At 43.7% G+C, this 17,243-nt stretch overlaps 1 protein-coding gene across 1 annotated transcript in view; it reads left to right on the top strand.

Annotated features, from left to right (window-relative positions):
• Positions 1-1,273: 1,273 nt before the first annotated feature.
• Psd3 (pleckstrin and Sec7 domain containing 3) overlaps positions 1,274-17,243 on the top strand; it is a 500,607-nt gene continuing 484,637 nt past the window's right edge. Inside the window, exons 1-2 of the mRNA XM_005373608.2 lie at positions 1,274-1,419; positions 11,640-12,623. Of these exons, the coding sequence (XP_005373665.1) occupies positions 11,874-12,623 (750 nt within the window). The 5' untranslated portion in view covers positions 1,274-1,419; positions 11,640-11,873. The remainder of the gene's footprint in view (positions 1,420-11,639; positions 12,624-17,243) is intronic.

Genomic DNA, 17,243 nt, shown 5'->3' with positions numbered 1-17,243 from the left:
ATAAACAGCTATTTTCTGCCATTTAAAAGCTGTACAAACTTAGTGAAAAGAATCCTATTTTCAAATAACTGTACTTTTAAGTGTTGCTTTCTGCCCCCTACCCCTTACTCTTATTTGACATGGCCTTTTAAGACAAATAAGGCAAGATTTCCTTCTGAAAGACAGGTAACATGTGTGATAAACACATATGCTCACAGCCTGTCCATGTCCTATCAAGGCTGTCAAGACTATTTGATCTGCAAGACACAGATGAATGAGATCCACATGCCCATCTCTGTCTGCACCTGCTGCTCAATATGACTTTGTCCTTGCATGGCTCAAAGCTCCATATCAACTTCATTTTTTAACCAGCATAAAAGGATAGAGTGTATTTCATGGGCAGCATGTCAATTGGTGTCCTAAAGGGCCACAGCTTGAGTGTGGCAGAGAACAACCTGGAAATGAGGCCAACCTGGACTCAAATCTCTGCCTTCCTCTTACTAGGGCCAGTGCTTGGTCAGTTAGCCTCAGAGTCTCTGTCAGTGTCTCTGACACAGGGCACTAGTGTGTCCTGTAGGAACTGCTGAAATGCTGTCTGTGACATGCCTAGCTCAAGGTAAGTTTGTAGTCCTCTGGAGTCCTCCTGTTCTTGTCTGGCATAGTAGAGGGAAGCAACTTTTTCCAGAGACTCAAGAAAAGTTTGTTGGCCTGCAGGACAGAACTGCATATACTAATGACCACCTTTGGTAGACTTAACATCACCACCTAGGTCTGTCAGCATTTTGTTACTGTAACAAACCTGCATTAAATCAACTTATAGTGAAAAAAGGTTTATTTTGGCTCATGGTTTAGAAGGGTCCAGTCTGTTGCTTTTGAGCTTGTGATGAGGCAGTACATTATATTGGGAAGTACATGGTGGAGCAAAGCTGTTCTCATGGAAGCGAAGACAAAAGAGAGCAGAAAGAACAGGTCTCACCCCCCAATGACATAATTCCTTCAAGTAAGCTTGCCCCCTAAGGGTTCCACTGCTTCTGAATAATGTCACAGGCTGGGAATCAAGATTTTGACACATGGGCCTTTAAGGAACATTTCAGATCCAAACTACACCACTTCCTAGAGACCTTCAACAGATCCCCTTAAATTGATTTTCAAGGCCCTCCATGATCTGAAAAGAACCCCTCCAACTTTAGTTCCCATTGTAAGTCCTACACGTTCTGAACACTTTCCACCTCTTAGAATCATGTCATCCCCTAAACTTACCATATAATTTTCCATTTCTCTGTCTTTTTTCCAGTGTCCTCAGGAGGACTGAATGCTGCCCTACCATGCTCACCTGGAAGGGCATTCCTTCCCTGAGACCACCCACGAACACCATCAAAATTAGTCTCTCACTTCCTGTCCCTTTGGTCAATATTTATCACATTCTGCCTTGCAGTAAAGGTATGTTTTTCTCTCTTTCCCATTAGATTAATAGCTTATTAAAGCAAAAACTTACCCATCTATATATCACTTAACAATATTCAAATATTAATTGAATGCCTACTATGTGCTTAACTCACTGTGTCATGGGGACATGGTGCTTGTGCTGTTATTAAGGAGAAACGAGCTCAAAGATTTAAACCAGCAACTGAATTATGTGTGCAGTCTGATGTGAATACTCCTTCTGAACCCCATGGCTCTTTTGAGCTCATTGTGCTTTAAGGGTATTTGCTTGTTGTGTCTCCACTCAGACTTATCCATGGAGCCAGCACCCCCTGAGGCTCCACACTGCTTCTGGACACTGACGGGTGCATGGTCACCTCTGTAGACTCTGAGATACAGGACTTATGTTACTTGGCACACAAGGATGTTCAACAACAACAGGACTCTAACTTTTCTCTGAAATCCTAACATTATTCAGAGTGGCAATTATTCAGTCACTCTGAGTAAGGGCAGGTCTTTTTATGTTTTACACACAGCAGTTAGATTTTTACATGTGTGCTGCTGGTGAAAGGTGAGAACAGGACCGCAATCCAATTAAGGCTGAGGATGCTTTCCTTTCACTCACTCTTCTCCAAATCAAAGCCTACACTTGTCTTCAGTGGGTGACCCTCCTTAAGCCTTTTTGGAAAGAAGCTAACAAGCATAGCAAGAGGCTGGGGTGGGGGTAGCTCAGGGATAGAGCACATCATTAGCATGAGGCCCTGGGTATAATCCTGGACACCAAAACACAAAAAGTACAGAAGAACCTCAGAAATCCTGAAACATTGTCAGGAATCCTTGTTGGACTAGTGAGGATATCAACTATTATCTGGGCTTGTTAGAATCTAGAGTGCTACCTTCTTTTTGCTTAATGGACCACAACATGCCTTTCTTAGGACAGGCATTGTATTTATTATTGAACTAGGTAGCTGGTTCTTGACTTCTAGATCATTCTCCCACTGCAGGAATTAGGGAATAGAGCAAAAAAACAAGACTCCCAAGATGAGCTAAGGATTACTATTTTACCTTCACAGCATTCCTGCAGAACCATTATCTGAGGGTAGTGGCACCAGGGTAAATGGGTACTCAATATATGTTTAGTAGTTATTTTTATTAAAGCCTGAAAAACCTTTTTTCACTTCTCTTTAAACACTGCTTCACAAAAGTGGAATACTTTGAAGGAGATTAATGGCAGTGGTACTTTTATGATAATTTTTTTAAAATTACATCAAAAAATACATTTACTGTATTTTTTATCACACCTGGTACATGTACTTCTTGCTATACAAAAGAGGGAGATATCTGAGGAGGTTAAATGGCAAATCTAGCTGATCAACAAGTACTTTCCCTGTCTTATTCATTTGGAAAATATCCTAAATGTGGTTCCACTTTCAACAGCCATGGTCACCAAAAATAGCACATTTCTCATTCTTACTTTCAAAAGAGGAGTGAGGATTGCCCAAACAATGGAATTTTATAATTTTGGGGTGAAATTATTTATAATTTGTATAAACTTTTAAAATATAAACTACAGAATAAATGAAATGAGCTTTCATCTAAAATTATAAAATATTCATTCATTTAAAACTAGACACAACACAGAAAAAAGTAATGGTAAATCTCACTTTAATCAATTTAAAGTCAGTAATATGAAGACTGGCTTAATTTTTTGTTTAATTTCTCAACACCACTTATTTTGTACTTGCTTTTGCTCTAGTTAACATTTGTGTAATAATATACTTGTTCTAGGGATGCATCTGTGATTGCAAATAAAAATATTTATCCACAAGCCCTTAAACACCACTTAAACTAAAATGTCAAACTTCTTTTTAATGAGGAAAAATTGTAATATTGAAAACATAAATAAGCACTATTTCACTGAGCAGGTTGGTACGTCAGATCTCACTTGCCAGATACAAGGGTGAATTTGTCATATGTTGATAGTGTTTCCATGGATTTTGTTGTCTGGTAGATATAAAAAATACCAATCTACGGTTCTGGTCTGAGTTTTAATTGAGCCAAATGTTTTACTCACGGGATAAAGAGTTGCAACATTATTTGGATGGCTTTCGAGACTAAATTGGAGTTGCAGGAAAAGAAAATGTCTTGTCTTTCCACTGTCTTTCTTACATTCGCCAGAAGGAATAATATGTGATTGGCATAAAAATGAATGTTACTGGCAGAAGGTACTAGATGAGGAAGTGGTAGAGTGGCTGGCAAAGATCTTGTAGAGGTGGAGGGGTTTGGACAGGATGCAGAAGGCCAAACATTTGGTTAGAGAGGGAGAGTAAAGGACGGAGAGCTCCAGCAAAGGACTGAGTCAGGATTATTTGGTGGGTCTGAGGACAGCCTTGCCTGAGGCAGATCACACAGGAGAAGGGAACAGTGGGAGAAAGGTTGAAAATAGTAGAGAAGGTGCAGGCAAAGTCCTGGCCGTAAAGCTGACCTTTTTCCTGGAGACATGGATGACCGCTGGGAATAGGCATGATCGAGCCAGGTCTTGGAGACTGATGTAGCAGCAGTCATAGACTCGGTGGATCAGCAGGGGTAAGCAGCAGAGGACTCCCGGTGGTGGGAGACGGAGGACAGGCTCAGGATGGAACAGCAGAGTCCGGCTTAGAGTTGGGACAAAGGGGGCTCAGATGTCTTAGCCTCTTGTCAGTGACCTTGTGCCTCTTCTCTGGGATGTCTTTATCCTGACAGCCTGCTGAGAACGAAATTGAATAGCACATGGGAAGTGCTTGGCTGGGGGCAGCGCTAGATAAAATTGCAGCCATTACTGAGGCAGACAGAGAGAGGCAATCATCTCTCTTTTTTTTTTTTTTTGTCTTTTTGAGACAGGGTCTCACTGTGCAGTTCAGGCTGCCCTTGAGCTCACTTTGGAGCCCAGGCTGGTCTCGAATTTGCAATGCTCCTCCTGCCTCAGCCTCCCCAGGGCGGGGATTACAGGTGTGCGCCACCACGCCCGGCTCTCTATCTCCTTTGACTATTCATGAACTGTGCCCCTCAAAGCCAGCTCCTGCTCATCTAACCAAGTTCTGTGAATACAGTTTCCAGGAAACTCACAGCCATGTGGAGGTGATCTCAGGGAGGGACAACCTGGAGCCATTAGAGGGGAGAATGAACACCTTACATCTCCATCGTCACTGAAATCCCGAGCTCTTCAGCACATCACTTTTTGTAATGAGGGGTTGCCCCTGCCTGGCTGTGAGGATGCAGTCCCTAACTGCCTGTACTTCCTTAGTGTGAATGGCTTCATAAGTCACTCATGACACAGAACAGAGCATTTGAACTCACCACAGTCCCGGACTCTTGCCTGTTCCAGCACTGTTTCCATGCACTTCAAAAGCTGCCTGCCTGTGTGATCAGACGCCAGGATAGGCACATATCAACTGAAAATACAAAGCATTGCTCTGAACGCGCCGATGTTCTGTGTGCATGGGGTGGAGGTGGGGGGCAGTAAAGGAAATAGAAACAGGATGGAAATGAGAGACTCTCAGATTAGAATGTTTCCCAAGCTTTCCCATCTGGTTCTTCCATAAATAACCAACGCAAGAGAACTATCTGATGTGAAGCCATCTCCTATGACATGAGCTGGGCTTGCTTTTGGGGAAGAGGTAAAAAAATGGTCACAAGGAAGTCAGTTTGGGAAGAGTGTAAAGCTGATGAGCTGAGGGGATGGTGTGTAAGACAGAGAAAGTTGACTCCTGAGTGCACTCACTGGGAAGCAGCGAGGCCTCTTTGAAAGAATAGATGTCAGAGTTTGAAAGACCTGGGGCTGCATCTACTTAATTCCTTTGTCACCGTGGGCAAACAGTTTATCTCCTGCAGACTTCAGCATCTGTGTCTTTGAAGTAGACTCTGACATTAACCATGTTCCCAGGACTAGAAGAAATATATGTAAAATGTTGAAATCCTCACCCCCAAGTTAATAGGTAGTATTAGGAGGCAGGGCCTTCAGGAAGTGATTAGATTATGGGGTCTAATCACCATGGATTAGGTCTTTCATCGTGGGAGACCGCTTGCCCCCTCCACCATATAAGGCTAGAAAGAGAAGTCAGCGTAATCGGCTAATGCTTTGACCTTGGACTTCTCGGTCTCCAGAGATGTGAGAAGTAAAACTTTTTTAGTCACTTAATCTATGTTATTTTGTTATGATATTTCTATCCAAATGGACTAAGGCAGTAGCTACTGTCATCACACCATTATATTATATCAAACTCACCACTCTGGGAATTTTCTTATCATAATGGGAGAATATGTGTTATGGTTTGTGACTGGGTGTCTCTACAGAGACACATACAGTCATGAGGCTGGCTTTTAGAGTTTATGATTGGTTCATGGTCCAGCATTGGAATTATGGGTGTGAATGCTCTGCCTACCTTGGGGTGGGTAGTTTGCATTACAATGTAAGGGAGGGAAAGAGGCTGCCGGCCTCAGCTCCTCCCTTTTGCTGTTGTTGCTTTTGCTGTCTCCCACCACCATGAACTGTTGCCTTCTGCCATGTGCCACCCTGCCTTGGAGCCAGCCAAGTATGGACTGAAACCTCCACAAACTATGAGCTAAATAAACCTTTCCTTCCTTAATTTTGGACATCAAGTATTTTGTCTCAGCAATGAGAGGAAAATAACCAAGACACAGCTTCAATACAGAAGATGTGTTACTGATGGGGAGGGAGAGTACACTGGGACAGCTTAAAGCCTGTCTGGTTGGGCATGACTAGGAATGGCCAGTGTTGATTCTTGGCGTTGCTAACTCTCCCAGGTTGTACCTCACGGTCTGACCCCATGTCTGTGCCCTAGATGCACCTTCTCTTCCTTCACCTCCTCAAACCTCTCCACCCACTCAGGTTTCCCTTCCATCACTCTGTCCTCAAGGCCTGTGCCAAAGCCTCACTGTGCTTTATCTTTCATGTAGGGATGGAGGGAGAGAGGAGGGAAAGGGGAGGAAGGGAAATAAAAGGGACTAAGATTCTATATGTGTATGGACCAATGCCCCACAATGAATGTGTTTATTATGTATTGCAAACATGTACTAATAAAAAATAAAAATAAAGGAATGCAGCTTTATGGCTGGGCATGTTAACATATACCTCTAATCCCAGCACTCTAGGAGGCCCAGGCAGTAGGATGGCAAGTTCCAGTCCAGTCTGGGCAATTTAATGACTTCACAATAACTTGACTCATAATAAAAATTTTAAAATTGAGCTGGAGATGTAGTGTAGTCTGAAATCCCTGGGCTCAAATTCCAGTACCAAGAAAAAATAAAAATAAAAAGAATGCAGCCATTTTCTTTCTTTTTTTTTTTTTTTCCCCAGTACTGAGAATCAAACTCATGACCTTGTGCTTGCTAGGCAGGTGCTGTGCCACTGAGCTAAATCCCCAGCCCCATCATTTTCTAAACACCATCCATATAGCAGGAAAAGAGCTGTAGCTGTTACTTCCATTTCATCTTCTTCAGCTTCTGAGTGCCCAACCTGTCCCAACCAAACTGGGCCCAGGAACTTCAGAGAGTTCTCAGTGTAACTTCCAGCAGTGAGAGAATGGGCGAGAATAGGAGCTGGAATGTGACTCCTACTCAGTGGAACATTTCCAGAATTCTTGGGATTTCCTGGCCTCTAAGACTTGTTCTCCAGAACAACCACATGTTGAGGAGAATTCATTTCCTTCAATTTGAGCAACATGTCCTGATAAGATACCATTTTCACACTAGTTTGAGTGAAGTAAACTCTTAGAAATGTTAGGATGACAACGTAGAGAAGATAAAGTTCCCAGAGGAGCAGTGGGTCGGGGAGCCTTCCTGGGCACCCATGTTAGAGATAGGAAGGACAGGCAGGATGGACACACCAGCAGTGGAGAGGAGTGAAGAGCCAGACTTCAATGCCAATATCAACCACTGATCTCTCTGTGTAGCCTAAAGCAAGTTATTCCATCTCTCTCTCTCCTTCTGTCTACATTTCCAAAAGGAAGAGTGTGCTACCTACTTCCTAAGGCTGTCACAAGGTAGAAACAAGAGAAGAGAATGCTCTGAAACATGTCCAGAGTGTCCATGGTGCTGAACTCTCGATTCTAGAATGTTCTTCAGCTCTCTGGAAAGCATGAGAAGAATCATGAGCCGAAGTCGATTACAGTTTATATTAGCTGTTGTTTGCATTCACTTTTTATGAATAGTGAAGTTGTAGAAAAACAGGAAATAAACTTGGAAATCTCTGAGTGAGTCTTAAGAGAAATCAGACAAGGATTTAGTTAAGAATGATTGTTAGTAAAGTTGTTATATAATACTATCGCAACTTAGATTTGTATTTACAAAGTGCTGCTACAGGGATTATGCCACCTGATCTGCAAAACAATTTGATAAGGTAAGAAGAGCAGAAATGTATTTAGTGTATTTACAGGTAAGTCACCGAGGTTCAGAGATCTGCTGTGAATCACAGCTAATAAGATGTTTGCTCCAGAATCCAAGTCTAAGTCCTCCAACCCCATATCCATTACTGACACTCCCACATTCCAATCAACTGCTTAGCTTTAGATGTTTACCCTTCAGACGTGAAGCATAAAAACATGCATGTGATTACACACTGCAGAGTGAAAAAACCCAAATAAATAAATATATATATATATATACATGCTCGAACACTACAGTGAATGTGTAAATTTTAAAAAATTTATTACAGTAAAGGACACATTATCATTAATCCCCCTCAAAATGCTCCCCCTTGCTTTGAACACACTTATCCATCATTCTTACTACTTTGAGAAGCAGCTCTGGTAGTCCTCTTTCATGAGTATCATTAGTTGTGCCATTGTGAGTGCCTTGATGTCCTGGATCAATTCAAAATGCTTACTTCTCATGGTTGTTTTGACTCTGGGGACAACCGGAAGTCATACGATGCCAGAACTAGTCAATACAGTATTTTATGAGGCTGCCTTTCTGGGTCATGGCACTCAGCAGCAACATTCACCAAAAACAATCTCAAAAGAAGACATCTAGAACTTCTTCGGAAAGTGGCAAGAACAGTGAGAGAGATGTGTTCTAAGCTATGTGGAGTATTTTGAAGGGGATCAATGACAAGGTGTCTATTACTATAATAACTTTTCAAAAATGTAAATGTTCTCTGTATATTTTGATCGCATCTCATGTTCATTTTGCATGAGTGTTTCATAAAACAACCCCTGTTGTTCTGCTGAGTGAACCAATTTCCCCAAGGCCTTAAAAATGTGTGAGTATAAATTGTAAGAATAGCTAATACTTATTAAGAACTTATTATGTGTCAAGTACAGTACTATGTTATATAAGTGTTTTACATATACTTCCTCTTAAACCTCATGGCCACCCTGTGAAACAGATATTGCCACCTAATCTTAGGGAAAACTAATTATCAGAAAGGTTAAGTAACTTGGCCATGGTCACACGGCCACCCAGTGTGAGTAGAACTCAGAGGATTATCTGGTACCAAATTGCTTGCTTTTAGTCACTGTGCTATTTACATTACAGCAGTAGTCCATGTTCTCTGGCACTTGCCCCTACTTGGCATAAAAACTCTAAGCCCGTTAGTGTCTCCTAGTATTTAAAGGTGTCTCGAAGAGGTGTCTTACTCATGTCCTCTAAGTCAGCCCTCCTGTCCACAGTCAAGTGTTGTCCACCTCTGATTTGCACTTCTTCTGGTCCAGTCCACACAACCTGGACATGACATCTTTGGCAATAATCACCCCTATGATGAGCTCACAAATAAATAGGAAGAAAGAAAAGCAAGGGGCGCTGGATATGCCACAGACACAACCGTGGCGTCTTTGGTACCTTCTCTTATTTGGAAGTTGGACAACCGAACTTCAGTCAGAAAGAGACAAAGGAGGGGCTGGGGATATAGCTCAGTGGCATAAGTGCCTGCCTGGCAAGTGCAAGGTCCTGAGTTCGATTCCCAGTACCAAAAAAAAATTTTAAAAAGGAAGAGACAAAGGAGTTGAAGAGAAATTTCGCACCTGAGATAGCTTTGGGTGCCCTTGCCTATCTGGGTCAGCTGTCTTCAAAAGATAAAGAAACAGATTCAAAGATTTCAAACAGATTCAAAGACTGTGTTTAGGCAGACCATCCTACAGCACCCCCCTTTAAAAAAAGTGGCAACCGATAGACTGGGCATTTCACCTATAAAATGAGCCATTGTCTTTCAACCTGTGGGTGGTCATCAGTTTTTTTTTCCTGCAAACCAAGTCCAAAGTTTCTATAGATTCACAAATTCAGCAGATTTTTAGCCCCCCAAACAGAAAAATATCCCCGCCTCCCAACTAGAGGATGTCTTTCACAAGTGGGCCTGCACTGTATCTTTGAGTGTGTACTTTAAAAATTCTGCCTAATAAATCCCTTTATGCTTCTTTTTTTAAAGAGGGATCTGGCAATTACCTCCCTTCCCTGAGCTCTGACAGCAATACACTGCCAGAGTCAGAGGACTGTCCCTGTTGCCTGGAATATGTTACCAAAAGCACCGGATAGAATGTTCAGCACCTCTAGAGGCTGAAACAGAATGTTTCTTTCTCACCCAAATATCTGTTCTATTTCAAAACACAGCCCTTCTCATTTTTTGGCAGTTCATTTGTCAACAAACTTGTATTTGTTGAACAATTACAGTGTAAAAGCAAGTTCTTTTACAGGATTGTGTGAGAATTGCATTAAAAAGATGTGAACCTTACCTACAAAAGACATGATCTCATACAGTGATGAAAATGAGTATGATCTAGCAACATGTAATTAAACTTGGAGATAATTTTGTTTTGCCATATTTTCTCCTGTGTTTGTGATGATTGTCATAGTGGTTTCCCTTAGCCTGTGAGGGCCAGGGTATAACCTTCAATGAAAAAATTATGTGAAAACATTTTAAAAAAGAAAACTAACTTAGGACCACAGTCAACCACACTGAGCATGTTCAAAGATTCGGTCCAGTCAGCCATAGCAGCCAGGGCCACCTCGGATGGCTCCAGTTGCTCCCTGGGATACGGAATAGCGAGGAGCCAGGGAGGGAGAAACAGCTCGGGTCCACACTACGTATACCAAGGGGAAGGAACTTTCTGGAACACATGCTCACAGTGTCTCGGAGGACAATGTCCTTGTTCTCTTTAAGTCAAGGTATTTCAAATTGATAAAGCCAAGAGCCTCCTCACCTTGTCTTCTGTCCTCCAGAATAAGGTCAGCGCTAAGTGCCTTATCCACCATGAGGTACTGAACCCATGGAAACACTCTGAATGTCAGTTACTCACCTGAATGTGCAGATGTGTTCCTTAGGCTTCCTTTGCTTGTGCTTATATTCTACATAGTTTTGAATTACCTGGTATACTATGCTGGAAAGAAATGGTCCCCATTTTTAAAAGCAAAGGAATGCTTTGTTCTCACAAGTAAAAAAAGCCTATATTATTTTTAAAAACCTTCAGCCTCATGTGTTACCTGTACATATTTTTATTTCTTCCTTTTTTCCTCTTTCTTTTTCATCTTTATCATTTCTTTTTTGGTGATGCCAAGGGTCTTAGTCTGTTTTGTGCTGTTATAACAAACTACTATAGACTGGGTCATTTGTAAAGAACAGACATTTATTTCTCTCAGTTCTGGAGGGTAAAGTCTAAGACCAACGCACCAGTATTGCAAAGGGTCTCGCTGCATTCACACATGGGGGAAAGCAGGACAAGCTACTGAATGCGGCACGAAGCCCCCTAAATCCATTTCCAAGGAGAGGAGCTGTCCAAAGACCCCACCTCTTAATACTACTACATTGACAACACCTGAATTTTGAAGGAGACACCTTCAAATCACAGGCCCAAGCACAGTATTTTAACATAGGACTGTGGCACTCTTCCTGGAGGACTGCTGAATCACCACGGTCGTCAAAGTGGAGTTCCATGAAAACATTAAAATGCTTTACAATGGTTATACTTTTTACCAGACAGGTCTTTAAAGTAGGAAAAATAATACAGAGTAGATTCAAGTTCACTCGAAGAGTACTGGAGGCTTCATTTCTAAGGGACACAGTGTCTCACAGGTCAGACACCAAATCATTGCTAGAGTTAATGCAAAAAATTAGGGTTCAACCATGAAATGAGTAGTGTTTTCATTTCGAATAGGAGGAAAGGTGCAGTTAAAGAAAAGTAATTCTAGCTAGACCCACACAGGTGAGAAAGGCCAAGTCCTCACTGTCCCCCTCCCACCCTCTCTTACAGATGTTTCTCCCTCCGTGCTTCTGTGATTCTGAGAAGTGAGTAAACACCATCCCCTGGACCCTTCCTGGAGCCTCCCCCGGGTGCGGAAGGTGTGTCCTTGCTTTGCCTCCTGAGGCTGCCTGGGGAACCATGGGGCTGAGTCACGTCTGCCCGCAGCTGCCGCCCTTTGCATCCCTGGGCACTGAGGTCTGAAACCTGACCCTGCCAAGGACCAGCCCTACCCCCTTGGAGGAAATGGCCCAGCAGCCTAGGCAACAGCAGCTGAAAACTTCCTTCCTCTTCATCCAGCTGCAGGCGCCCCCTGCGCGAGCTCTCCCCGCCCAGTCTCCAGCCGCTGCAGCCTCCAAGGCAGCCCCAGGGGGCCTGGAGGAGGGACACTTTTTCTCAAGTCCCGGGACAGGCTTCTTGGCAGGCTGGGACCTCCGGCGCACACAGGGCTCAGCTGCTGCCTCTTTAAGCCTGCTGTATGAAGAAGACCCTGGGACAGAGGAGCCGGCGGCTTTCCCTTGCTATTCCCCGGAGGAACAAGGAGAGGGGAAATCCTGGCAGAGGAATGTAAAAAGGGGTGGTGTCTGCGGATCCCCACACTGGGGGCGTTGCCTGGCCCCTGCCTCGAGGAAACTTGGACTGTCATGCGGGCTGTCTAACCTAGCTCCTGTCATGAGCCATGGAAGCAGCACTCCCTCCACGGGCTGCAAGCGCTGGCCAGTCCTTTCCGGCCCCCAGGACCTGTGGGGCATGGACCCTCTGTCTAGGACTGCCCCAGAATGCCCACCTCCACAGGCCACCGTGGCCTCTGCTGCTGACAGGAGCCCAAGAGCCGTGCAGAGAGGAGGTGCTATGACCTTTCAGTGTCGCCCGGAAAGCAATGGAGGGGAACCAGGTACCCAAGTACCTGCGACAAAGGCACAGCTCTACAGATACTGTCCAGTCATCCAGATCAGCAGGAGCTACCCAGCCCCTCCAGCCGCTCTGCCACTCCAGGTAAGAATTCATCTGTGCCCCAGTCCCCAGCATGGAGAACGGAGACGGGACAGACATTCACCTTGGCTCCCAGCTCTGACCCTGGGTCTCCCCTCTGCTGGTGTGGATGGCAGAGGTGCCTGCCACGCAGTCTTCTGCAGCCTGCGCTTAGCTCTTTTCTCTAGGCTCGGCCCTCTTTCCAGCCACTTGCAACATTTTATTTGGGTGAATAACTATTTCCCAAGATTTCTGCCAAAGGACAGAGAGGGAAAGCTGAGTAAAGAAGGACAGGCTTTATAGGAGAAGACAAGTGGGCAAGGCAAGGAGGTACCCAGGTGTTTGCGGGTCCCTGCACTGTGCCAGCCGTACCCTTCATGTCCTCTTACGCCCCTTTAATTCTCATCACCACCCAGAAACCTCCAAGTTTAGATGAGATTGGGATGCGGTTAGGCAGAAATCCTCCCTCTCCTTCCAAAAAGATAAAGGCAAAAATAAAACCTATTCTCCAGGGTACACTCTGGGACAGCAAGGGAAGCTTCAGTAAGTGGTGGCATTTCCAGAATTGGAGCACAGCGTTGGAATACTGGGCCTCCTCCTTGATCACTTGATTGCCCAGGCCCCATGTCCACCTCCCGTTTCCACCTATCACCAAGTGGACGTGCATTTACAGATGTGAAAGCCAATTCCCATCAGGAAGGGAAAATGGCCCTCTTGTGGTCTCCAGGGCCTCTTCCACCTCGCAGGGTCTCTGCTTCTGCTCGCGGTTGTGCCTGGTCCTTGTTAGCAACTTGTTCGGTGTATTTCTGACCCCTCCTCACCATCTAGCTCATGTATTACTCTCAAAAGGGACACATGAAATTTAAAATTATGCGCTCAAATTCCTTTTCCTGGCAGCGTGGACACCTTGCTTGCTTTGTGTGGGGGTGAGTGACAAGGGTAGGAGGGAAGGGCTTGCATTGCTGGGGTTGGCGGAGTGAGCTAGAAGGAAGGTTGGCACGGGGGGTGTGGGTTGTCAGGGAAGTCGCAGGAGAATTGGATGAAATTCACAGTAACCAAGGGCCCTCCCTGGGCTTGGAGGTGATGCTGCTTCAGCCAGATCCTGTGCCTGTCTCCTACATGCTGCTACACACCCACCTTCTTTCCTTTTTTCTTCTTAGCAGGGGGCCTGCATAATCGCAGTGAAGAGTTAAGGAGAAAAGGGGAGTCTGACTTTCCTCCAGAGGGCAGCTCTTAAAAGAAGAGAACTAGCATACTTCCTTGAGAAATAGTTTACATTCCATCTTAGTTCTCCTATCTCTCATTTCCCACAGGGATTTAAGAGAAATGACATACTCATGCGTCAGAACCCTGTCTCTGGACTGGGGTCACACAGTAGTTGTTTTTTGATGCTGAGATGGCCTGAAAATGCCATCTTTCCCCACTTCCGTTCCCTCCTCACCTTCTTTTGGGATGTAGGCCAAATCCTCAGAGCTGCTACCATTTCTCTAGGGAAAGGTGTTTTGGGAATTGGCCCAAGACTAGATCACAGCCTTGCCAGCCTTATTCAGCCTCCTGTGTAAATGCACACCCAGACATCTGTTCCAGAGTCCCTGGCTGACAAGCCAGAAGCTCCAAGTCCAAACTCTCACCTAGAGCAAGCCACTAAGAGTCTTGACTTTCCCATCTTGAAAACTCTGGTCCTGCCACCTGCTTCATAGTTACTATGGAGATTTGTGTACCAAAGTGTTGAGCTACTGATGAGGACCCTCAGTAGTTCTGTCTTGAAGGAGAGAAGTGGAGAAGCAAGACCAGTAGGATGCCAGGCAGAGCCAGGGGAGTCATGGAGTCAGAGGTGCAAGTACAGAGTGACTCCAGGGCCTGGGGAGGCAGTAGGGCTACAAAAGCTTATCCTTGACCTTGCTGGTTACATGCGATTCCTTCTTCCATGGAAAGAGACCGCAGTTATAAAATTAACTCCTTCAGATGCACAAGTACTTTCAATGCTTTAAGGCTATTGTTAACCAGATGACCCTTGCTGTTGTTGGGTATTAGAAAAAGGAGCAAAGTTAACAAAAACTGGTTTTTCCACCTGTTTATCCCTGAGCAGACTGAAATATTATGAAGAATTACACAGTACTTTCATATTTAAAAATTTAACCATGTGAGTATCAAAAGGCTGATTGAAACACTGTCTTACCAGGTATAGATGTTGAGACCTTGGTTAGTCACAAGTATCCTTGAGGAACCTTGGGATGTTGAGAACAATATTTATTAGAGTGAAGGGTTGGATACATGAAAGTAAATTCTATTCCCACATACATGTCATAGTGTTGAGGTCCTTAAGTGAACTTTCCCAACAGAAGAATCTGCATGTTACCAGTAAGCTTTCCCCTTTGCTGTGCTCCAAATTGGTAAATTTATTCTCTCCATGCTGAAAGTTCATGGGCTCCTAAATGACAGTTATTGACTTCTGTCTGTCCATGTATCATAAGAAGAAAGTAAATTCCTTAATTTCTAATTTATATGGCTGGGCATTAGTCAAAATAATGCTAACACTCCCTGACCTACAAGGTTTCTTTTGCATTATTTCCTCTTATTAAAAACCTCTAATCTGTGGGTATATATGTTGCCCCCCTCCCCATTTCAACATGAGGAGGCAGATGGGTGCTTAGGGATGTTAGAAACTCTTGGGAACTCAAGACTACTGTTATGGCTTCTGTCTAGATGCCCTTCTAAAGCCTTATGTGGTCATAGGTGGGACTTTTGCAACGGTGGCTGGATTGATGGTGTTTGACACTGGGATTGATTTGTGGTATAATGCTAAAATGAAGGGCACTAGGATTAAGGGTGTGAGTGCTACCCATCCTGAGTAGCCTGGATAAGGTATAAGTGATAGAAAGAGCTGTGGTCATCCCTTGTTGCTTTGCCACCTTCTGCCTGCCAAGAACTGTTTCTCCTCTGTGATGCCTGTCTTCCTGCCTTGGAGCCAGCCAATGATGGACTGAAACCTCTACAAACTGTGAGCTAAGTAACCCTTTCCTTCTTTAACGTTGGGTGTCAGGTATTTTGTCTCAGCATTGAGAAGAGGTTACAATGTCTCTCATTGAGAAGAGGTAACTAAGACAACTACGAAGCAGCAGCTCAGGGCTCCTACTCATGTTTGCCTGGAGCCTGGCCCTCTCAGCTTTCTCTCCCTGTCTTTCTAGCTGGTGACATTTTCCAGAAAGATAACTGTACATTTTCTGGGGTCTGGTGGATGATGTTGATCTCATTTCTCTAGGGATGAGGGTGGGAGAAAGACCCATGGGAAGAACAGGTCCAGTGACCTGGCTTTGTGTAAACAACCTCAACCAACTTTCTAGAAGCAATGAAGGCCTGGATTCGGAGGCCATGAAACTCTCTAGCTAAGCATGATGCTGACTAAAGACTCTAAAATTTCCTTCAGTTCTTTGGCAGTGTAACTCAGAAATGTCTCGGGGTCTGGCACCACAGCCTGTCCTAACCATCTCCTGGATTTCATGTTCTAACTGCTCCTCAATGGGAACCCAAGGAACTGTCAACATTTGACATTAGGGCTGAAGATAACAAAACAAAATAACAGACATGACCCAAGAGAGGAAAACAAGCAAACAAACAAAAACGAAAACAAACAAACAAAAAAACCTACTTATTGGGAAATCTCCACATATTTAAAAAAAAAAAAACTTGGGCTGTCATATTACATATTTTATATCTTAAAATAGCAGTGACTTTTTTTGAGATAGGGTGTCATTGTATAACCCAAGCTAGTCTTGAATTTACAACCTTTCTGCCTCAGCCTCCTAAGTGCTAGAACAGCAGTGACTTTTGATAAATAACTGGCATTAGAAAATTAGTAGAGAATATATTTTTAAAATTTCCCCAGAAATACCATTTTCACCTATATCTTTAAATTTCTCCCAAATTTTATCTTTCTGTTTTGGTCTTCCTTTTTCCCATTCTCTTTCACAGTAAGTTCTCAAAATAATCCCTTTTTTTGTTTGTTTGTTTTTTGTTTTTTTTTCCAGTACCAGGAATGGAACTCATGACCTTGCACTTGCCAGGCAGGCGCTGTGCCACTGAGCTAAATCCCCAGCCCAATAATCCCTTTTTTGAATTCTCTTCATCAACTTCTAGGTGTACTCATAGTTTAGGAAACAAGGAGAATGAGCCAGCCAGACAGAGAGATGCAGAGGTTTGTCTGGAGAGGGAGCTGGGTACATTATTCAGCAATCTCATGAATGGAAATGCAGTTTAGGTCTATTTGCTAAGCAAGTCCTATCTAATAGACTAGAGAAAATGTAGTGTTATGCCCTAAAATGAAACCAGTGTTTGAAATATAAATCTGTAAAGTGCATTACATTTTTGGTCCAAAGTTTTTATTTAGAATAAAGGTCATTGGTGCTGGTGTTCAAGAGATAGAAAAGGAGCTTGTGTCCACTGACTAACTAGTTACATGGCCTCTGCTGACTCCTTGAACAAAGTTTGTGTCATGGTTTGGGGTTTTACAAGGGGAACGGTATCACACAGGACATATATTTTAAAATATTATTTATAATAGTCACCCAAAGAATCATATGCAAGAGAGTGAAGGAAATCTGTCCACACACTAAACCAAAGAATCCAGCTGAGGGCCTGGATCCC

The sequence above is a fragment of the Chinchilla lanigera genome, unplaced genomic scaffold (genome assembly GCF_000276665.1).
Source record: "Chinchilla lanigera isolate Chin_1 unplaced genomic scaffold, ChiLan1.0 scaffold00002, whole genome shotgun sequence".
NCBI classification, from domain to species: Eukaryota; Metazoa; Chordata; class Mammalia; order Rodentia; family Chinchillidae; genus Chinchilla; species Chinchilla lanigera.
This window is presented reverse-complemented; position numbering and strand designations above follow the sequence as displayed.